Source organism: Psammomys obesus, unplaced genomic scaffold (genome assembly GCF_907164565.1).
Source record: "Psammomys obesus unplaced genomic scaffold, mPsaObe1.curated_primary_1811, whole genome shotgun sequence".
Lineage (NCBI taxonomy): Eukaryota > Metazoa > Chordata > Mammalia > Rodentia > Muridae > Psammomys > Psammomys obesus.
This window is the reverse complement of record NW_026596039.1, coordinates 13,838,633-13,862,200: the sequence shown is the minus strand read 5'-3', so window position 1 is coordinate 13,862,200 and position 23,568 is coordinate 13,838,633. Positions and strand designations below refer to the sequence as shown.

Sequence of the window (23,568 nt, the reverse complement as noted above, 5' to 3'; positions counted from 1 at the left end):
TTGTTGCCTTGGAGGGATTCATGTGAAGGAGCCTTGGCAAGTTTGCTATGAATGAGGAGAGGCTGCAGACAAAATACCAACTAGGCATTCAGTGGTCTGGCAGTTCTGACATGTTCACTAAGGTAAGATTCAAACAGTAAATATGATATGTTAAATATTTTACATTTTTTTTCTAGGAGTACGGGGTGCTTTGCATTCAAGAATACAGGAAAAGCAGCAAAGTGGAGTCAAGTGCACGGAATAGCTTCATGGGCTTGAAGGACCACCTGGAGCATGACCTTGGCCACCTATACATGGAGGGCTCTGACCTACAGATAAGTGCAGCTGTGCCTTGGCCTATGGGAGAGAAACCAACAATGGCTGCAGTCAGTGTGGGGAAGGAAGCGAAAGAGGTGTCTGAAGAGAACGTGAGCTCTGGTGACTCGGAAGAAAGCACAAATTCTGAGCATGAGTCAGAACAACTGTGTCGCCTCTCAGTAGAGCCGTGCGTATTCCCCAAGACCCACAGGCAGCTATGTCGGTCTCCCTGCTTAGACCCTCACCCGCTCAAACACAGTGACATTTTGCAAGACTTTAAACCAGAAGAGTCCCAGACTACATCCAAGGAAGTAAAGAAACCTCCTGATGTGGTTCGAGAATACCAAACAAAGCTGGAGTTTGCCCTTAAGTTAGGTTATTCTGAAGAACAGGTCCAGCTTGTGCTAAACAAACTTGGTACTGATGCTTTAATCAATGATATATTGGGAGAACTTGTCAAACTTGGAAATAAAAGTGAGGCTGATCAAACAGTTAGTACTGTTAGCAGTGTAATGCGGGAAACATCATCCCTGGAAGCTCAGAGGTCTGAGTCTCCAATGCAAGAGATTGTAACAGATGATGGTGAAAATCTGAGACCAGTAGTGATTGATGGCAGCAATGTGGCAATGAGGTAAGTTTTTTTTTTAATCTTTATTGAAAATATTGCTAAATCGTTAAAAATTATATCTAGTTTTATGGCTGTTTTTCTATTCATAGTGATTAAAATTAATATTGCTAAACATTTCAACATTAGCTTTTAGAAAACATTTGTTTTCTATCCTTGAATAGACACATTTTTCATATCTGTCTCGTTTTTTAAATTCCTCTGACTAAATCAGAATGGCTTATGCATGTTATAAGCCTTGTGATCATGGGTTTTAAAAAAACTCAAGTATGATGGCATCCATCAATTCTGGAATCTTAACCAAATAGTCTATTTTTATGTGAAAATAACTTAGGAAAACCCAGTTCTCCTAGAAGATAAAAGTCATTTATTGGTTTGAGAACAAATCATAGGCATGCTTTTCAGCTCTATGCTCCACTCGAGAACTGTTATTCAAACATAATATTTTAGGATCTGAGGAAAAGAAAGTGAAATAACCCCCGTGTGTGTGTGTGTGTGTGTGTGTGTGTGTGTGTGTGTGTGTGTGTGTAGCCTTGGCTATACTGAACTTGCTTTGTAGACCAGTCTGGCCTCAAATTCACAGTGATCTGCCTGCCTCTGCCTCCCCAAGTGCTGGGATTACTGTCGTGTGTCCCTGCACCCTGCTTGGAAATGAAAGCATTGTATTCGAGTGAATTTGATGCCCCGGGGTTGAAAGTTAGTCCAAATTCAGTCACTCAGGTGAACTGCCCACAGTGTTGAGTATTTATGAGGATAAAAATACATAAGATCTTCAAGAGCTTAAAGCATCATCTGTTGTGTACCAAAAGGATTTCTTGAAGATGCTTAGCCAAGAACAATTGTTGAAAATGTTTATTTTCTAGCAGTGTTTTAAGTGGCATTACAATGCAAACTACATGTTATTTTACCTGTCTTAGTATTTACACTAACATGCAAAACAACATTCCCACATATAATTAGTTTTTTAAAGTTACTAAGACATTTCTTATTATTCTTGTGATAATGAGCTTTTCAAATGTGATACAGTGCATCTCAATTTGGAATTGCTGTATGTAAGTGCTTAGTAGCACATCTGGTCATTGACTACCGTAGTTGGTAGTAATTTTAGGATGTCACAGATCGATAGCCAACTGAAGTTCAAGGCATAGCTTAGACATTCATTTATAAGAACTTTATTTAACAATGATCTATACTGAAATCTTAAAAACAAAAACAAAAACAAAAACAAAACTATTTTCCTTAGACCACATAATGTATGAAGAGGACCAGCTTGTACCCTTCTGGTTAGCCCTTTCAGATGGAGGGATCTTTTTTCATTTATCAGCAAATTGAACTTACAGGATCTAAAATGCTTACAGTGGCTAAACATTATTCAAAACCAACTATGTCAGTGTATTCACCCTGCATTGGATAGTAGAAGAGGAAATGTGGCAAAGGTTCTAGCCCTCTCTTACAAGGCTTAAACAGGGTTGAGAATGTGATTCAGTGGGAGTCCACTTGCCGAGGATGTGTAATTCCATGAGTTAATCCCCAACACTGCAACAAGGCCTTAAATGCTTTGCAATGCAAAGATAATTAAAGGGTTTTAAATAGAATATTTTACACCATCTTGTCAGTGATGTGTAGCAAGTAGGAGATCATTTTAATGCAAAACAACATATGCTAGTGGGTGAAGAGAACCATGACAAGTACCATAGAGGTGTGAAGCAGCACGGGACTTTGAGAAGTCTTTCAGTAAGAACCCCTCTGCTGTTTAATCTTTTCCAAATTTGATGGCAGAATGATAGTTTTTCTTATAATAACCCACAAGTACTAAATTATTAATGTGGTGATAATATATAGTTCCAAAAGCTATGAAATTGCCCTAAAGAAAGTAGTAAGGACAATTGTAGACCCTTAGGGAAGCACCTGTTGTCGCAGCTACATTGCTAGAATTACCAGGTTCTTTAAAAAATGTGTTTTCTAGTATCCGCCACGTAAAGAGCCTGATGGCCAATCAAGTGAAGGAAAGCCCAACCCTATAATTATTGTCACCATTATCTTGCTGGGCAGTCACTGTTGAGAATCATCATTAAAAGTATTGATAGCTAGAGGTCATTGCGAAGAAAGAAGAGGTAGCCCAGGGCTGGTAGTGTAAAAATGCTAGTGTCAGAAATAAATAATCATAGTGCTGGAAAAACGAGACCAAAACAAAGTCATCAAACAAGAAGAAGAGGAAGGCTTTCAGAGAAGAGGGTCTATCCTTTGTAGTGCTTAAAAAAAAAAAGAGTCACAGGACTTTACAGCCAGGAAATTGTCTTCAAGAATGCCATACAGTATTGACACCAGAAGCCCAACTGCTAAACGTTAAGAGATTGATCTGGACTATTATGCTAGAACACTGGTTCTCAATCTGTGGGTTGCAACCCCTTCAGGATTCAAATGACCTTTTCACAGTGGTCACATATCAGATATTTACTGTACTATTTATAACAGTAGCAAAATTATAGTTATGAAGTAGTAATAAAATAATTTTATGGCTAGAGTCACCACAGCATGAGGACCTGTACTGAAGGGTTGCAGCATTGGGAAGGTTGAGAACCGCTGCACTAGAAGGTTAACAGAAAAGGACAGGGAAGGAGGAAAAGTTGGGGAAAGATTTTGTTGCATTTTAACCTGACATGGTGAGAATTACCTGTAGAAAAGCTTTAATGCAAGACACATGGCATAATTAAAACATTTCAAACAATTGTTTTTATATAATTATTCTCACAAACCTCTGCCTCCACCTTGCTATAAAAATGGGGCCATGCAGATCCATTTCTTCTCTTCATCACATATTTTAATCTGACACCTAGCCTGAAGTGCTTCAGGCATTTCAGGAGAGAACAAGTTGATGGGAAAATTTTATTGTAGCAATATTATTCTGTCAGTCACAATAAAACATTTCACCATATATGTCTATAATTTTGAAAGTGCCAGGACTCATGAAAATTTATAGGAAACTTACACATTCTGCCATTTATAAAATCTACCCATAGTTTCAAAATCATTTATAAATACATATTTACTTTAGGTCCAAAATTTTTCTGGAACAGGAACATGGAGGAATTGCCTCCATTTTTATGCTGTACAAAATACTTTCACTTTTAAAACTATTTACTCAAGCTAAGCTTAGCAAACCTATTTTGTAGCTAATATATTTGCACATGTAATAGATTATATGTGATAAGCAAATAGGGAACTAGTTTAGAATAAAATCTTATTTTGTTATCTTTCTTATCTCAACAGATACTATAAAAAAGAAAACATTTCATTCTCAGTTAAATGCTAACCGAAGACTTGCTATACAGCCAATTTATATGCAAATTTAAAGTAGAAGAGCAATACCATTTTTATTAAAAATACAAAATGGCCTGAGGATTGAACACAGCACCCTAATGCGTGCTAGGCAAACTACCACTCAACTCCACCAGCTTCCCTGTTAGCTTTTACGGGACTTAATTCTCTATGTAACACTCTTCTGATGTTTTCCAAGTGTTCAAAGTCTTCAGGTTCTGTTTTCAGATTCTTGAAGGGGAACTTCTTCTTTTGCAAGACTGTTTATTAGCATGAGAGATAATTGTTACCAACGCTTAGTCTGTAATAGTCAGTAAATTACCTTAAAGAAATGACCTTGGAAACAAGAATATTGTAACATAAAAAATAAAATTGGGGCCGGGGCTGTAGCTCAGTGGTAGAGTACTTGACTCCTATGAGTGAGTCCCAAAGTTCAGTTTGAGAGAGAGACTTAAATTTAGTGATTATCCCAGTTTTATTTATTTTTATTCATGAACTATTTTTTGAGAATTTTGTATATAAGTACACTATATTTACATAATTTTTATCCATCCCTCTCCCTTCCAACTTCTCTAAGTTTCCCCAGTCACTTCACCCCAAATCCATATTCTCTTATTCTATAATTATTGTTTTATATATACTTACATGTATATGCAAAGAGTCTAAATGTTGCCACCCTATGTACATGGGTTTAGGGATGACCATTTAGGTAACCTGTCAGGGAGCGTATTCCTAAAGAAAACTGTTTTTTCTTCCCTCAGAAACCACTGACTGCCTGTAGCTCTTCTGGGGCGGTGGCCTGGTAAACCTTTTCCCATCTGTGTTGACATGCCATCTGGTGTGGTCTTGTGCAAGGCATAACCATAGTAACTTAATAGCCCATTTGCTCTTATGAGCTATGAATGATAGGCTTTCATAATTGTATTGATTTTGATCACCATGCCATCAGTGACAGTTTCCACAGTGTCATACGGAGTCCCAAAATTGACTTTTTCTGTTGTTTTCGGAAGCATGCTTCCTCTTTGAGCTTACTAATAGTTTCTTTTGGTGGTAATGGAAGTTGCTGCTATTGTTGTTTTTAATATGCTACAATGATAGGGATTAAATAGTCTGATGAACATAGTTTGCCACAATATGATAGATGAGTATTCAACTTATTATACAACAATTTGTGACAGCCACTTCACTACCAAACAGGTATAGGATTTTTAAGGACCTCGTATGCAAAACTAGAAAAGGGTGAACTGTTTTTAGAGAAATCCTTCAATTTTCCTGTAAAGTGATAGAAACCAAAGTAGTGCTTGCTTTTGAGTATAGAACAGAATAGAATTTGTGTTCAGTGAAGCTACTCTTAGAAGGTCTGATTAATGGCTGTAGCTAATATCAGTTATTTTTAAAAATCAGTAAATTATTTCATTTATTATTCACTCAGCAAATGGACCTCTTTCCTTAATAGCAATATTTCATAGTCATAAAGTTTACACTCCATTTAAAGACATGAAATCAAAATATAACTTTTACCATAAGTGCTAGAATTCTTGTTATGATTCCTGTTTCTTCAAAATTTGTGATTCCATTAAATTTAAGATAGCTCAGCAGTAGATTATAAAATTAGTTCTCTCCATATATACCCATTAGTTTGAAGTAATGTGTTTCCATTAAAAAATCCAATATTTAAGATCTTTTCAGGTTTAGATGACGTCATATTGTTAAGAAAGTAGAAACTTGTGAGATGTTAAAGGATAAGAGTAAGCTGCTGTTAGAACCCCTGACTACCAACACATGTTTTATTTCTTTAGTAGACTTGTGTAGCCTCATCGTATGACAATAAAATAACTAAATCTCTACATTCTACTTAAGCTTCTTCCAGATACTTTTTCTCTTCTTTTTTTGGGAGGGGGTGGTTTTTTGAGACAGGGTTTCTCTGTGTAGCCTTGGCTGTCTTGGGCTCACTTTGTAGACCAGGCTGACCTTGAACTCACAGAGATCTGCCTGCCCCTGCCTTCCCAAATGCTGGGATCACAGGCATGTGCCACTGCAACCAGCCAAATTTTATATAAAATAGGAATTACAAATAAGAAAAAGCCAAGAGCCTTGTCACTACTGCTACAAAACACTGTAGCATATTATTTTCCTGTTTTGTACTGGAAAGAAAGCCAGGGTGCCTGTCCAAGCTGTTGAGCCCCACCCCATCACTGCAAGTCTGTCTTCGTCAGTGAACTCAGGTTTCTGGGTTGGGCCAAATCTCCTGACTAATAGTGTATGTTTATGCCAAGCATCAGAATCAATATTTTGTTGGCTAATCCTTCCACACAAACTTCTTTTGGCCAATAGGATCTGTCTTGTATTACCTCTGTGATTGCCGAAGAACCACTAGATGATCTTACCCAGGGAAGGGTGGTGTGGTAGATCTGCCTTTGAGAAAGATGATTCTATAGAGAAATTTTAGAGAATGTATTTGAGAACTAAGACTGGAGATAAAAATATGGACAGAACTGTGGACAACTGGAGGGGAAGATGCACTGATAATATCAATATTTTATATGCCTGTGAAATGGCACAAAACAGAAAAATAATCTACCTATTTGCTTAGTGGTTTATATTCTACTCTCCCCAAAGACCCTTGTTGGAAAGCAACTGCTATTAGTACAAAGTCGCCTGGAGAAAAGTACTCCAGGTGAATCGTCATATTAGTTTTCCTAAAGTCGGGACAGAAATCAGGGACAGATTCTTAATATGAACACAGAACAATGATATACAGAAATCATGATGACTCCCTTTATATGAAAAGTCATCCAAGCCACACACTCATAAAATACGTGCAGAGTTTAGCAGTTTGTGCGCTCAGGATTGAAGCTTCTGGGCCTCTATTATTATTATTATTTTATATTAGTTAATTTACTTTACATCCTGAGGGTACCCCCTTCCTCTCCTCCTTCCAGTATCCCCCACTTCCCCTCCTTCCCTGTTCCTCCCTCCTTTTCCCTCTAGAATAAGAAGCCCCCTCTCCCCCATATTAACCTTCCCCAGCACATCAAGTCACATCAAGACTATATCTTCATCCCCTGAGGCCAGACAAGGCAGCCCTTGCCTGGGGGCCATGATCCAAAAGCAAGCAATAGAGACCATGTTAGAAACAGCACCCCCTCCACTCGCCAGGCACCCCATATAAAGACCAAGCTGCCCATTGGCTGCATGTGTGCAGGGCCGGCTCATTTTTTTTTTAAATACAAAATTTCTCATGTGTATAACCTGCTCTACAACAGCACACAAACTTGAGAACTCTTAAATTTTAGTAGTGAACACCATCTTGCCCAACCTAAATTTTACCTTCAGTGATTAGTTTTCTTTCCTGTTACCTGTTTACTACTTAAGTATTGCGCTGTCTTACAGTTATTAAAATCATGATGCTTTGATTAGATTGTAGGAGAAACTATAACTGGCTAAAATTCATTCAGATACCTTTTGGCTCCTTCAACAAAACTTTATCAAAATCATGTGTGGTGGGCCTTCCTGATGCACTATAGGAGCCCTAGCAGCTTGTAGCTATTGAACTCAAAATATGTCTAGTTGGAATTGAGGATCCAGAGTGTGAAACACATACAGATTTTGAAAGTTCATTATAAGTAATAATGATTTATATTGATTATATGTTGATATTATATGTTAGCTGAAATGCATAATAAAAAATATTTCAAGTGATTTTACATTTTGTAATACAGTATGCTAGGTTACTTAAAATTACATATGTGATTCTCATATTTCTGTTGAACAGGCTTTCAGTAAAATGCTTGTAAGTCCAGCTTAATACGTGAGTTCAAGGGCAGCATAATTTCTCTCAGGTATACCCTGGTAATACTTGCAAATTAGTTGACAGTGCTCATTTCTCTTTCTACTTTTATAAATCATGGAAAGAATCTGCAGTGGTATGTATTTTTGTTGTTTAATTATAGCAGTGTAGAGATTGTGATAAGAGATGAAGTCTAATTGTACCCTATAATACCTCTGTCCCTTTTAAGTCCATAATTGTACTTGCCATTACTGTCACACCTTATGAGGCAGTGGCATAACCTCTCCTACTGCCTTAGGTGCATTTATTTAAAGCATAACCTAAAGCATAGCAAATTAGTAACAGTTAATCACAGATCTTCACTTAACTAGCGTTACTGCCAAAACATGTTTAGAGTACATATTTTCTACTTTTCCTATTTCACCTGTTTATTTTTCCTTAGCAGTATGTTAAGTATCGTTGCCTTCTGAAGACCCCTGACCCACTCAGATCTAGATTAGTGTGAGATGCTTCCATGTTAGTCTCACCTCAGATCATGGACCTTGTAAGATAAAGAATATCTTCTTCCTCTTCTACTTCTCACCTCTCAGCACTACTTTTCTTGCTGTATTCATGGACAATTTTGTTTAAATATTTTTATTTTCAATGATCTTTGAAACTTATCTTTTCCCTGAAAGCAGTACAGTCTTGCAAAACTTGCTTGGAAGCAAAATGAAATTCTGTTTGACTTGGGGCATGTATGTGGGGCTTTGTTACCCACTACAAAAATGTCCTTTTTCCTCTCCCCAAAAGAGCCGCTGTGCCCTACTGTGGAGTTTCTGTCTGGAGCACAATGTGTAAACATTGATTAGAGTGACCTATAACAGCATGGGTTTATGGTCCTGGTGTAATGGTTAGTGGTAGCAGCCCAAAAACTAACCTGAACTTCACAGTGATTGGCTGCTGTTCGAAAAGAGATCAGAGATAGTAAAGTTGAGTAGCTGTAAGAGTAGTAGCAGAGCAGCTTGGCTGGATGAGAAAGCACATGCTTATGCCCCGAAAGCAGACTGTCCACACCAGGAGGTCAATTGTAGGTTCTCAAGTGCAGTCTCAAATTTAACTGGACTACGAAAACAGAAACTAAAATGTTCTTGAACTCTGTGTTGAAGGTGCAGTAAATCCTACTACCTAAGATACAGTATACATGAAATGCATTCTCTTCAAAATTATTGAACGTTGAAAGATGCCTCAATGAAGGTTTTTAAGACAATTTTAGGTTGCTTTAAAATTAAAATCTATTTTTATGTGTGTAAGATGCTTCATATATAAGCTCTAAAACTGAAGAAAAAATAAATTCAAATATTTGGAAAACACCTAGGCTTTATATAATTTAGCGTTCATTGAATATTTAATATTATATTGCTATTCTGTGAAGTCTTAATTTTCTGTAATACAGCTCTAAAACATGAAAAGCTGTAGCACTAGAGATTTGGACATGCTTCTCAGGCATTAAAAAGTACTTTTCCTCTTTTCTGTCTTTCATCCTAGACACTTTCCTGATTAACTCTGCTATGTAGTTGTCATGATAGGTGAGTTGATATGAAGATCCATTAAGTCTGAGGCATAGTATATATTCATACTTAATCTTCCCCAGGGAAAGTATCATATAAAGGCACATTTTAGAATATAGTAAATGTATAGATCAAGTTTTTTACTTAAGTAAAAGAAATAGAGGATTATAGAAAAGCGATTGTTTTCTTTTTTGAGCCTCTAATTACCTTGATCCTTTTTCATTTCTTTTGAAAATTAAAACTGTTTACTAATGTCCTCAAATATCTAAGAATCATTTATACTGTATGGTGAAATTGAAGACATTAAAGTTCTGTTTTTGTTGTCACTTTAAGCAAGTGTCTTTTCTAATCATGAGGACTCAGGACTCATGAGCACTGAGGGAACTAATATGTGTTAAGGCCGTCTGTTTGCTGAACACTCAGACAATCTTCTCGTGTACATTACTTTTTTATTCTCACAATCAGGTAATGTTTTAAATATGGGAAATTGAAGTTCTGAATAAAATTTTGCCCAAGATCATACAGAAAAGTGGTTTAAAAATAGAGATGTTTAATTCCAGAGACTGTTGTTATTTTCACTGTATTAGCTTACTCTTGAAAATCCATCCCCTATTTCAAATATTAAAACATGCCATTCTGGGTAAAGTTTTTTTTTTTTTAATGAGGCTATAGATATTATTCAAGTGATTTTTAAGAATAGTTTTCCTTTGATCATCTAGTTAGTGTATTTATGCAATAAGTATAATTATATTTTATATAATTTATATAATAAAAAGGTATGTATCATTGGAAAGTGACGCTTGGTTCTTTCTTGTCTATACTGCCATATAAATCATTAAGAAGCGGCAATCTCCTTAGTAGATGATTTTATCCTATTTTAGGTTCTTCTTCATTACTGCTTGTGTCTCCCACTGGGAGATAAGAATTTTGATTCTAAAATAAGCTTTTTTCCCCTTGGACTAGCCTAGTTAATGTTATGACTAAAGATATATAATATAATATAATATAATATAATATAATATAATATAATATAATATAATATAATATAATATAATATAATATAATATAATATAGGAAATTGCATTTATTAGATAAGGCAGATAGTGTTTGGTCCATCATCTCCCTTTTCTAAATTACACAAATTATAATTAAATAAGTGGTTCCCTGAATCTTCTTGTATATTTTGAAAAATTACTTTTATAATCTGCTAATCCTCATAAGTAGTTTAATGGCATAATAAGCAAGTATACCTTAATTCTCCAATGGTAATTATATAAAATATTGTAAATAACCTATTTTGACTTCTCATGAAACTGCCTCCATGTTGAGGACAGAAAAATAAAATTTGTATGTTTTTCAGATATACTGCAGTAGCAAATGTGAACAAATTACAGTTAATCCTTTTACATCTATGAGAAAAAGTGATCTTGCAGAGTAATTAAAAAGCAGTGAAAGTCTTACAAAGAATACATTTATTAGTCAAGATAATTTGTATCCTTCGTGTCTCCTGCTGATTTTCAATTTACTAGGCATAGGGAGTTGCATATGTCTGAAACTGATTTGGGGCCCTGGTAAAAGTAATAAGACTCAAATTAAGCAACCCAACAGTCCGTGATCCCTGTCATAGCTTCATTTGCAAATTAATTTCACCTTTCTTTCCTGCACAAGGTCTCTAACAGGTTCTAGTATACTTGATTAATTTCACCTTTCTTCCCTGCATAAGGCCTATAGTAGGTTCTCATTTATTAGTTTAGGAAGTCTCATTGGCCCTAGTAAATGACTTCCCATGAATAGTGTCGCTGCCATTAATGTAGGAAGCCTTGGTCTATGTTGGTCCCAGTTGATCTCGTGGCATGGAAGGCTGTAGGTGAAATGAGCACATGCTGAGTGGCTCAGTGGCTTGTCTCCCAGAAGCTTCAGAATGTGGATTCTCTTGCTTGATACAACAGCTCTATTTCCCACAGGGTAGTGGTCTTGAGAGACAAGAGAGAAGCATGAGGAGTTCTCCAGGACTTAGTTACTCAGGGACCTTAGAGGAAAGAACAGACAGAAGGTTGTTAGGAGAAGGTGGGCTGGAGGGATGGCTCCAAGGTTAAGAGCACTGGTGGCTCTTTGAGAGGTCCTGAGCTTAATTCCCAGCAACCACATGGTGGCTCACAACCATCTATTGTGAGATCTGGTGCTCTCTCTGGTGCGCAGGCACACATGCAGACAGAACACTGTATATATAACACATAAATAAATATAAAAGAAAGGGAGAAGGTAACTAGTTGTTTCTCTTATTGCAGAAATCACCATCAGTATTCACGAGAAACACAGGGAAAGATGAAGGCAAAATGCACAAGCAAGCATGTGGTGGTTTCCTTTCCAACCTTGAGGGTCCACCATTATACCTACTTTGTTGCTCTGCTCACTTGCCAGTTGCTTTCTGCCTACTTCCTTAGGGTATGCGTCATCTGAAGGCAGGCGAGCTTTAGGGCTGAGCTGCAGCCCTGTCCTCAGTCTCTCTCAGCATTCCTTTTATCAGTGCTCTGGCTTCTTGACATCTTGGTCTATTGACTTTTTATTAAAAGTCTGTTACTCGACAGTGGCCCAAGAAAACAGTTTGTTCCCTGATTGTGAATGTGTATAGCTGTGTGTTTCTTCGGGGGTGCTGAGGATCAAACTAGGGCTTCATAGATGCTAGGCAAGTATTCTATCAACTGAGATGCAGCTGTTTCCTCAGCATCCCCCATGCAGACTTTCAACTGACCAGGCCAGGTTGCAATTTAGGTTCCTTTGCCTTCTTTATCTCTCTTCATGTCTTCCCTCTCCTCTCGTACTCTTGTTTGAATTTCCAGTAACATAGTTGCCTGAAAGTAGAAAAAAGTAAGAATCTATTTCCATCTGCTCCTAAGCCCATCCTCATTAATAGGACAGTGTTCCCTGAGAACCCTGATAGAGCCCAGTGAGAGACTGAGCAGCATTGCTGCAGCCTCTCCCGAATCATCTCATTCAGCAGGGTCTCGTGGGCTGCTGCCAGCACAGGGGCGGCCAGACCTGTTTGGGGGAAAGAGCTTTTTATGACCGTGGCACAGCTTTATGAAAAGGGCTTTTCTTTCCCTCTGCCCTTCCTGATGCACCGGTCAGGCGAAGTCACTGCATGCAGCATCTTCATGCACAGGCCTTATAAGCTGAAAGTGTGCCACAAAGCACCTTAGTAATTTTTTACAAGTTTTTCCAGAGCACTGGAAACTAACTTTTAAGATGCATAGTGTCAACTGATAAGGCCTATGAGCTCTTAACATTACTGGTGTTTCTGAAAGTCCTGGATCATTATAAATGCATTTGAGAGCCTGACATGATAGCATGCGTTTAATCCCAGCATTCAGGAGGCAAAAGTAGGCTGATCTCTGTTGTTTCAAGGCCAGCCTGGTCTACATAGTGAGTTCCAGGACAGCCAGGGCTACATAATAGACTCTTTCTCAAAAAGAAAAAAGACATGTGAGTCATCAGAGCTCCAGGCTGGTACTCTTGTTCTGACTTCTTCTGAGTCCTCCTGTTCAGGTTACCAGGGAAACCACATGCCAACTGGAACAGACTCTGATCCACAGTGTCAAACAGTCCTTCCTCTTCATTGCTTCTTTCCTAGCTGTGTTTCGAGTGTTCAGTTTAGGGAAGTTTGAGAAAATGAATCCATATTAGAATCATCTATGGTTACAGATCTCCTCCTTTTGAAGGGCTCATTATCCACACACCCTGTAGCCAATGCAACTGTGTATCCATCCACCCTGCATTTCTAAGTCCCCTAATGAGGGGAACAAAGACAGCAGGGGAGAGAATCAAGAGAACCAACAGCAGAGAAGGCCAGGAACTTGAGTGTCCTCCCTGCTCTCTTCACTCTGTCTCTATGGCTGTCTAGTTCATCCTTTTTATGCTCTGAGAAATACAATAATTTTCAGAGATACAAATAATTGTTTTTATTTTGAATGGAGTTTATCTAAGAATCTCTGTAAATACATTTGTTTACTTCAGATGAGTTCTAGCCACTCCATAGTAGGATTCTCTTAAGTCTACAACTCCAAACACAACAGAATAAAATGAGCCTCTGTTTATAAGTATGAGACCTGAGCTTCACATACCAACCATCCACAAGTGGTGACCCAGTAGAACCTTCACGCTCTTACCATTCTGCTCCACAGAAAGTCAGTATCTGCAGTGGGGATTTGGAATTTTCCCTGGAAATCCAACCCCACTAAACCAAAATAGTTGGGGGAAGGGTACTCTTAGTAACTAGTCATACTCTTACTTAACCCAAGATGACTATTCATCTTCCAAAATATTTACCTAACAAAAGGTTTTCATAAGAGATCTCAACTATGCTTAGTACTGAGGTATTGAAATAACAATAAATCGATATCTAAAGGAATATATTAAGTTATAAATACAGAATCAGCTTTTTTTAATTGAGTGGGAAGTCATTCTGAATGCATAATAGAGTTCATAAATGCTGACAGAGCTATAGTATTTTTTGTTGTTCTTTGTATGTAGAATTAGAAATGTAGTGCTTTTTTAATAGTCAACAGTTGGTTTGTATCTGTGGCTATCGTAAACGTTTAAATCGTGATTTTTGTAATGTTTTGGCAGAATTACTCTATTTAGTTCTCCATCAGCAACCACTCAGCTGTTCCTTTTCTCTATTACCTGTGAGTTGTCATATCTTGCTACATGTCTCAGTAAAGAGAAACTTAGTTCAGTCTCCCCACACTCTCCTCACTGTCTTGAGTTCTATCTGCAGTTTGGAGCCACCTGGTGGCTTTCTGCTCAGACTCTTGTGTTACTGAGACTTAGATGGAGACTTGTTTCTAAGGTAATTTTTGTGGACTTTTTAGGAACCATTCATTTTTAATACTGTATTTTTCTTAATTCTTTGACAATTTTCTGCAGTATATTTTTGCAACATCTAGTGCTGCTGCAGGGATGGATTTTACCAGGGACCACAAGAGAATGAAGAAAAGACAAACATAGGAAAGCTAGACTCAGGTGGACTGAGCTCTCTGATAGAGAAACCATATTACCGAGAAGCTCAGCATGTTTGTTATGGACTTGAGCAGAGAGGCAGGTTATTGCCTGTAGTTGAATAAGGAAGTGGGTTTATTGCATACAGATAAAGAAGGCGGCAGGATTTATGATATACAATTAGATCAAGAAGACAGGGTTAGCTAACCTCAGTAGTAGCGTTTTTGTAGCAGAGCAGTCTTCAGGCTGTAAATATCTGGCAAGGGGGTTATTGTAGACATTTTCTACATAGACTATCAATATCAACACTCAGATACACCACCACCACTACCACCATCACCATCATCACCACCACTAAGGAAAGCTTTCCCATTTCTACGGGTCTGAGGCTGCGGCATCCTTCACATGCTGTGCCCATGTCCGCAGCTCACATGCACTCAGAATCTCACTCACACAGGGCTTCCTTCACTCCCTACATATTTTTATTACATTTACCCCCCCCCGCCCCGTCCCAGGTCCACCACAATCTGTTTACCCCCTCCTTGTCCTCCTTTTTTTTTTTTTTAATAACCCACAGAGTCCACTTTGTGCTTCTCATATTCTCATGAGTAGAACCATCCACTGGGCCACCAAGGGCCACACCCTTAAAGAAAACTGACTCTTCCTCCCCACAAGAAGCCATCAGCTCTCAGTAGCTGCTCAGGGGGTGGGAACTCATGATCCCTCCTTGCTGGGATGTTGACTGGCTTGCCCTTGTGCAGACAACACACGGCTGCTGTGAGCCCACGAGTAACCATGTTCAGAAGACACTGTTCTGTTCTGGTCTTCCCTAACCTAGCGATCTCAGTCTTTCTCTCCATCTTGTACAATAGTCTCTAATTCTTAGGATGTAGGGAGGTGTAGGTGTCCTATTTGTATCTCAGCACTCCACTGACAACATTCATTTTTTGACCTGATGAAATGGAAGTTGGATCAGGAAAATCTTGGACACTCAGGGACTTAATCTGCATAACCCCACTTGCCTTTTCATTTGTACATCTCCTTGCAAAGGTAGAAAGGTTAGCTTTTATCTACTTGATGTATAAGACTGGTCAGAGGATAGAAGCCAATGGCAAACCACATGAAATTCAGCTTTAGGTTACTGTAGCGCTTTAGTGTACCTGGATGTAGAATTACTATGTTTTAAAGACAGTACGCCTTCAACTTTATAATATTGCCAAATTGTTCTCCCAAATAGTTACATCAATTTACACTCCCACCTGTAATGTATGAGTTCCTATTTTCACACATTCTTGGCAACATCTGGTGTTTGCAGATTTTATTTTTATCCATCTGATGAGTGTGAAGCTATGTCTCATTTTGGCTTTAATTTGCATTTTTACTATTGAGCATTTTGTGTTTATTGGTCATTTGGGTTTCCTCTTCTGTTAAGTGACTGTTCCATGTAGCTCCTGGGTATTCTTGAAAAGATGTTCTCCTGTTTAATCTGTGTAGGACTGTATGTGTCCACTAGATAAGCATTCAAATGATGTTCTTTTCTTTTGTGTCTGTCAAGTGTCAATTAGTATGAGTTTGGATTTGCTCATTTCTTCTAGTAATCCTGTGTTCTTCTCCTTTACTAATCCAGAGGTAGAATCCAGAATTACTATAGTTATCTATGTATGTTCTACTTTGCAATAGCTTTTTAAATTTCTATTACTTTTTTTTTTGCCTACAGTACATTTTCTCCTAAAATTAATAGAGTGATGACAGTTTTCATTGATTTATAGTATGTCCAGTAGGAGTTAAGGATATGTTCAAGTGCAAATAGCAGAAAACTTCACTGTATTTGTTTAAGCAAGTGGAAAATTACTTTTTTTCTCTGAGAAGATTAAGCAGGGATGTGGGCCCACTGCTCAGAAATGCAGACTCTGCCTGTCTGCCGGCCCTGTGGCCAGCCTTCGTCCTCCTGCCTCCTTCTCCCTAAGACGTCTCTGCATGGGAACAGAGGGGTGAGACAGATAGCCGCGATTGCCCCGGTGTGTTTGTGGACCACAGTTTCCTCTTCTGGCACCGCTGGAATTTGTGTCCTGTGACTGTAAATAATCTGTTGTTTGTATGCACCTTATGAAATGTTTTATTGATCATCTTACTTTCTACAGGGAGCGTGAAAATTATTCTTGCCAGATGAAGCACGGGGAAGAAAAAGCGTACGCAGATCTGTCTTGAGAGCTTGAAGAAGCAATTGCATTGTTACATCTGTTTGCCAGATAATACAGTTTACTAGCAAAGCATAGTACAAATAGATCTCAAGCCATTAAATCAAAGTAACAATAGACTTAAGGTTTATGGGGGGGTTGTTTTGTTTTGTTTTTTCAAAAGAATGATGAAATTTCAGTCAGTATTTTCAGTGAAACCTAACATCACATTGTATCTTTGTTGTTGTTGTATTAGAGGCTGTCAGGCAGCCCATCTTACTTAGGAAAGTTCATCTTTCTACGTTACTTCATCCTCTGAACAGTTCATTATATCTGATTTCACCTGTAGCCTTGTCCTGGACCGTTAACATAGGCCATGGACTATAAGCAGTCTACATTTGCACTTCAGCATAGCCTTCAACATCTTCAAAGCAAGTAGATTTTATTTCTATTTTTATCCTAAATTAATTTCCATATGTTAGAAGGTTCTGGTGCTTCCAACTAGGACAATATATTATTATGCCTAATATCTGATCCATGCTGAAAGTTAGGAAAACATTTACCTATTTTATTATGCTTTCCTTTGTTCCAAGAAAAAAAATCCGTGAGAAATGATGCCTATAATGTTCATACTGGAAAAGAAGGCAACAGAGTGCATCCAAAGCAAGAAACTTTTTTCTTTAAAAACATTAGAATGTGTCATGTTTAACTACTAGGACAATGGGTATAAAAGCAGAGCTGGTGCCAGGTAAATGCTAACAGTGGCCGTGCTGACACTGCTAGTCCAGTTTAAATGCTCTGTAGTCATCATTAACCTTGTCCAACACAATGCTGTTGAGCAGAATTTGGACTAAGATTTGAAGTGTGTGTGTGTGTGTGTGCGTGTGTGTGTGTGTGAATGTTTTTCCTTTTCAATAAGCATGGGATACTACTTTATGCCCCTCACCTAATAAGCTTTGTACATGACTTAGCCTTTGGATAAAATATATAATTAAAATTCCTTGAAAAGAGAAATATTTTAGAAAATGAATGTTTTCCACTGATTTTTACTTATTTGTGTGTGGGGGGTGTGTGTTGTGTATGTCTGTGTGTCTGTTTAAATGAATGTCTATGTGTGAGATTTCTCTATTTTTTATTGACATTCTTCCTGTTGAACACTTTCTATTTACCCTATCATGAACAACAAAAATGTTGAATCTTTTTGATTAGTTAACCTTTATAGCTTAACATTTAAAAACTCACCTTTTTTATTGGCTACAATATTTCAGTTTTCTCTTTTTTTTTTAACAGATTTGTTTTTAACCAATTGAAGTAAAGTGCTTTAATTTTTCTCAGTGGTGTAGCTTTACATTAAACTTCAAGTTTCTTACTATTAATATAATTATTTGAATGTTTATGTTTATAAACTTGAATTTAGGTTTTGTTGTGGTTTAAGTTACCTAAAATAATTTTTCAGCCATGGAAACAAAGAAGTATTCTCCTGCCGAGGAATAAAATTGGCAGTGGATTGGTTTTTGGAAAGAGGCCACAAAGACATTACAGTTTTTGTTCCTGCTTGGAGAAAAGAGCAATCCCGACCTGATGCCCTTATCACAGGTAAGCTGCTCTCATGTGGCTGTTTGTGCCATGAGGTACCCACATAGGTGCCTGGCATGCTGGAGACTCTTGATCTGTTTCTGTTTACTCAGTCTATGTAATTGCCTTGTCTTGAGTGAAACATTTTTTTTTAATTTGCCAGATGGAAAATGATCTAATTAAATATTAACTGAATACTGTATGTATTAGTTCCTTTTCTGTTGCTGTGGTAAAATATGATGATGGAGTGACTGCAGAAGGACCAGAAGAGAGCTCACATCTCAAAGCAGAAGCAGAATGGAAAAAGCACCATCGGATTGGCTAGATTCTTTTGAAACCCCAAAGCCCAGTGACACACTTCCTCCAGCAAAGCCACACCTCCTAATCCTTCCCACATAGTTTGATGAACTGGGGAAAGTAATCCAAGCATATGAGCTTATGGGACCATTCTCATTTAAACCACCAAAGCTATATAAGTTTGATGTTTTTTTTATTACGTGGAAACTTTTATTTGACATCAAATTTTATAAAATTCTGACTCTTTGAGACATTCTAGCTTTGATGTTTGCACTGTAGTATTTGGAAAAACACACTGAATCTCTTCAGAAACCACTTCTGTCATATCTCTGTGAAATGAGCCTAGGCAGCTGTCAGGTTCTAATGACTGCAGGACATAAAAGATTTGTTAATACCCTGAAAGATGTGAATCAGCCAAAAAGGAAGAAATTACCAGCTTCCACTAAAGTATTTATTTTTCTCATTATTTTGTCATTTTTAAATGAATGAGTTTGGGACAAACCTGTCCTCTTTAACTATTAATTGTTATTGAATATTTGATTCAGTTATAGTGACTCAAAGGCAGCATCCAATTCCTTCAGTATCACCAGAACTGTGAGGGAACTATGTAAGCGGAACTACAGAACTTTTCAGAGAAGGAAAGAGGTGTGGAGGGAGTGAAATCGACAGGCAGACGTGCAAATTATGTTTCCAATGAGAAAAAATGGGTTTTTTTTTTCCCTCTAATATCATTGTTAAAATAGGATAAGGTGAGTAGGCAAGTATTGGTAGAGGCTAAAGCTCTGATCTCTGTCAGGTCCAAAAGGAACTGGGGACAGATGGCTATCTGTGGTATCTATTGGCATACCAAAATTACATGCTGGCCTCCAGGTTCACTCAGTAGCTGTGGCTCTTTTCAGTTCTTCTCGCCCGGCCCCCTACCCGAAACTTCTCCAGCTCATGGGCTTCCCTTCGCCCAGCTTCTCGTTCTTAGATAACCATAGGCTTTCCACCATGAGTTCTTTTGGTCCCATCTCTTTGCCTCTCTCTTTGCTCCCTCTGCTTTATTCTCCTCTCTCACCCTCCCCGCACCCCAACGTGGCCATCTTTGACCTACTATGCTCCCTGCTTTGGACTCTTCAAGATGCCTCTTGCTGTACTGCTCCCCATATCTACAATAAAAACTTCCCCCTCAGCCATATGTTGGAGCGGTCATGTCTTTAAACAGGCTACTTTATACAAAGTAGCTTTATAAAGGATACCTGTGTGATCCAGCACAAAGAACCAAAATGTTGAAATAACTCTAGAAAAGAAAAGAAAAAAAAAAAAAACCCACTTGCTTAGAATCTTATTTTATGCCCTATAACAATAATTTTTACATAGTTGAAGAATTAGTTGTCAAAATCAAACCATCAAAAGTTATAGTCTTTGAGTTGGAGGAAGGGAACAGACTTTCTAAATTTAGAAATTTTAGAAGTGATGTGAAGGAAAAAATGTAATTAAAGCAAAATTTCAGTTTCAACCTTTTGATAGGCTTTCTTAAAACTATGTACCCATTGATTACATTCATGCCCTTAACATAAAAAATTCACACAAATGACAAACACAAGCCTAACATATAAAGTGGTTGGACCAACCTCATGAGTAGTTAGAAACATGCAGATGGAAACAGCTACTATTTTTTATCCTTTGAATTAACATGAAAAGCGAACAGTATTCAGTGCTCTGAGGAAGCTACTCTCACATTAAGGAGACGCACCAAACCTAAAACCAGCCTTATATGCACTGTTCTTAGACTGTTAATAGAGTAGTTCCTGCTCCATTCAAGGTTTCCAAAGCTTCAGTCAGCCAAGGTTGGTTGATTGTGATGCAAAATTATTAAATGGAAGCTACACATTTAAAATCGCACAGGGTTTTGCGTCATGTGGCGAAATGCTACGCTGTCCTACTCTCTTCTGGCAAGCAAAGGAATCTTCCCTTTTCCAGCATCTCTAACCTGTCGATGCTCCCTGTCATCAACCATTATGTGGCGGCCCTCTTGAACAAACAGATTGTCTATTGCAGTACTTATGCATAAGTAACTCTTTATTTAATAATAGCATACAGCTGAAGCTTTATACCAGCAGTTTGGATGTCACCAAAGCAAAGCTGGAAAGTAGACCCTTTAAGTAAAAAGGTAGAACTTCTCAAGTTTATAAAGAAGGAAATGTATAGGCTGAGGTCGCTAGGCCATGTAGTACAGGAAGATATTTGGAGAAAGGTCATGTTCAACAACATTTTTGACATCTTTGATGGTATATTGTTATAGTATATTTTTGTGCTGCCTTTTTTATGTCGGCTTGTTACCAGCTGGCATTATTTGGGAAGAGGAAACCTCAATTAAGAAAATACCTCAACTAGAATGACTCGTCAGCAAGCCTGAAGAGTGCTTTCTTGATTGGTTGGTGTGGAAGGGCCTAGCTCAATGCAGTACAAACCCTGAGCTGGTGGTCAGGGTGCTATAAGCAAGCATGCTGAGCAAGCCATGAGGAACAGGGAGCAAACCAGTAAGTAGCATCCCTCCAAGATCTCCCTATTGAGAGACTGTCAGCTTTAAGAGGAAGTAATCCCTTTCTGCCCAAGTTGCTTTTAGTCATGGTGTTCATCACTGGTAGAAAACCTAGGACATATTTTATTATAAATTAATTTTGTTGTGCCTAATTTACAAATTGAGTTTTATCAAGGATATGTATGTAAAGGAAAATAAATATAAATGATTCTGTACTGTCTTTGTTTTCTCTTGTAACTGGGGGGTGGGGTATCTTGGAGTCATTCCCAGTAAGTAAGGGGGAGGAATTACTATGCTGTTAGATTTTCAAGTTCCCGTTAAGGAATGAATCCCAAGAAAATAAGCAGGCATATAGGTGAAGGTCTAGAACCAAAAATGCAACATAGTATTATTTTTACTAGAAAAAAAAAAAAGAAAAAGTCAATTGTATTCTCACTAGAAGGATAGTTCAATAAATTATAACATTCCCCAATGATACAGTATTTAAGCAGAATTGTGAATGTGATTTTGAGTATCTGTGTGTAAGTGTTCTCACCTCTGCCTACATCTCCAGTGGCCAGAGATCAACTGTGGATGTCCTCCTCTATTGTTTTCTGCCTTGTATTTTTGTCTAGAAGCTAGGCTGGCTGAGCAGTGAGCTGCTGGGTTCTGTCTATGTTTCCTCAGCACTGGGATTATAGATACATTCCACCGTGCCCAACCTTTATTCGGTTTCCAGGGTTCTGAACTGCTGGGGATTTGAACTCACATTTTTGTGTTTGCACCAAGCACTTTACCCACTTGACCATCTTCCCAGCCCATAGGCAGATTTTTTTTTTAGAAAATAAAGTATTATATAGAACTCAAGATTTTTATTGTGTATGTACATGTGGAGTTTTGTGTGTGTGTGTGTGTGTGTGTGTGTGTGTGTGTGTGTGTATATATATATATATATATATATATATATATAAATTTACATAAAATGATTTAGAGGAAACATACCAAAATGTTAAATAACCTCTAAGTTGTGTTTTTATGGGATGTTCATTTCTTGCTATTTCTTTATACTTTTACTTTCCTAATTTTTTTCATAAGGACTTAGAAAAATAGTAGGTAGGGTATGATAATTAAAATGAAAAGGCAACAACTGGGCATGGGGACATGTCCACAGTCCCAGAATTTGGGGGCTGAGACAAGATGTCATGTTAACAAGACCCTGTGTGGAAAATAGAGGAAAAGAAAAGCGATGCTGCGTTGTGCAGATATGATCTTTGTACTTTCCGAGGAAAGAAAATTATGAGATCAAGAAGGGAAATAAATACACACCAGCCAGGAAATGGCTGTGTCCAGGTGAGAAGGCCCCTGAATGACATCAGGATACAGGTTACTTTGTAAATTGCTGGAATGATAGTCAGGCTTTCAAGGGTTTTCTTTCCAAAGTAATAAGCCCCCACCACAGAATCCCTGGTGAATAGAATAGTTCACTATTCTTTCACTAGATGTAAATGAATAAATCAATTTTCAGTCATAGGTTCAGACTTTTGCTAATCTGATAGTCATTTAACAAGTATTTAACATGAACTGGCTATATTAACTTACGAGCTATATACTAAACCCATATTTTTTTAAGCTGGAATTATCTATTGTCTATGTGTCATTCAAAAAATGTTTTGTTTAGTTTTTCCAACCACACAAGCTGTTTCACGAACGCAAATTAAACAGTGATGGTGACTGTTAGGCTGCTTGCATTTACTCTGCTGGTTTTTTCAGTGAGGCACACTACACATCAGTTAACATTTCTCCAGTAATAAAGGGCCGTGAGTTACTCAGTAGCATGATAAATAAACTGGAAACATCAGCATATGCATCATTTAGCATTTCCTTTATTCACCCATTCCACAGACATTCATTGAGTGTCTATTATACTGTGTTTCATGGGCTGGTGCTAATGGATGCAGAGATCATGGGACAGAGGACTGTGCTGCCCTCCAGATGTTGTTCAAGATAACATGTAGAGTAATTATAACATATTGGGTTCTATTATTGAATCTGGATATTAGGGTTTGTATTGGTTTTCTGTGTGTTTTAAAGAGATCAGCAATTACATATGATGAAATACATTCAAGTTAGTTAAAGAGCACAGTCCCTGAAGGGGGTGGGGCTTCCCAGCACTTCTCCACGTGTAGACCCCTCACAACCTGCCCACTGTATCTCAGAAACAGACGGGACAGTGAGACAGTGATTTCCCCATGCGGACAGTAGCACAACTTGAGTTTTATGCATGAATTCCTATGATACCCACATTCTTTCCTAACTCTAGCAGCCACTGAACCAATCACAAATCCCACAGGGTAATAGCTAGTAATTATCTGTTGAAGAAGTGGGTTTTTATTATTATTATTATTATTATTATTATTATTATTATTATTATTATT

General features: G+C 37.8%; 1 protein-coding gene across 3 annotated transcripts in view; it reads left to right on the top strand.

Annotated features, from left to right (window-relative positions):
- Zc3h12c (zinc finger CCCH-type containing 12C) overlaps positions 1-23,568 on the top strand; it is a 52,092-nt gene that overhangs the window by 21,973 nt on the left and 6,551 nt on the right. For all 3 annotated transcript variants that reach the window (XM_055622438.1, XM_055622436.1, XM_055622437.1), the window contains exons 2-3: positions 177-928; positions 18,212-18,351. In XM_055622438.1, coding sequence (XP_055478413.1) covers positions 177-928; positions 18,212-18,351 — 892 coding nt within the window. The remainder of the gene's footprint in view (positions 1-176; positions 929-18,211; positions 18,352-23,568) is intronic.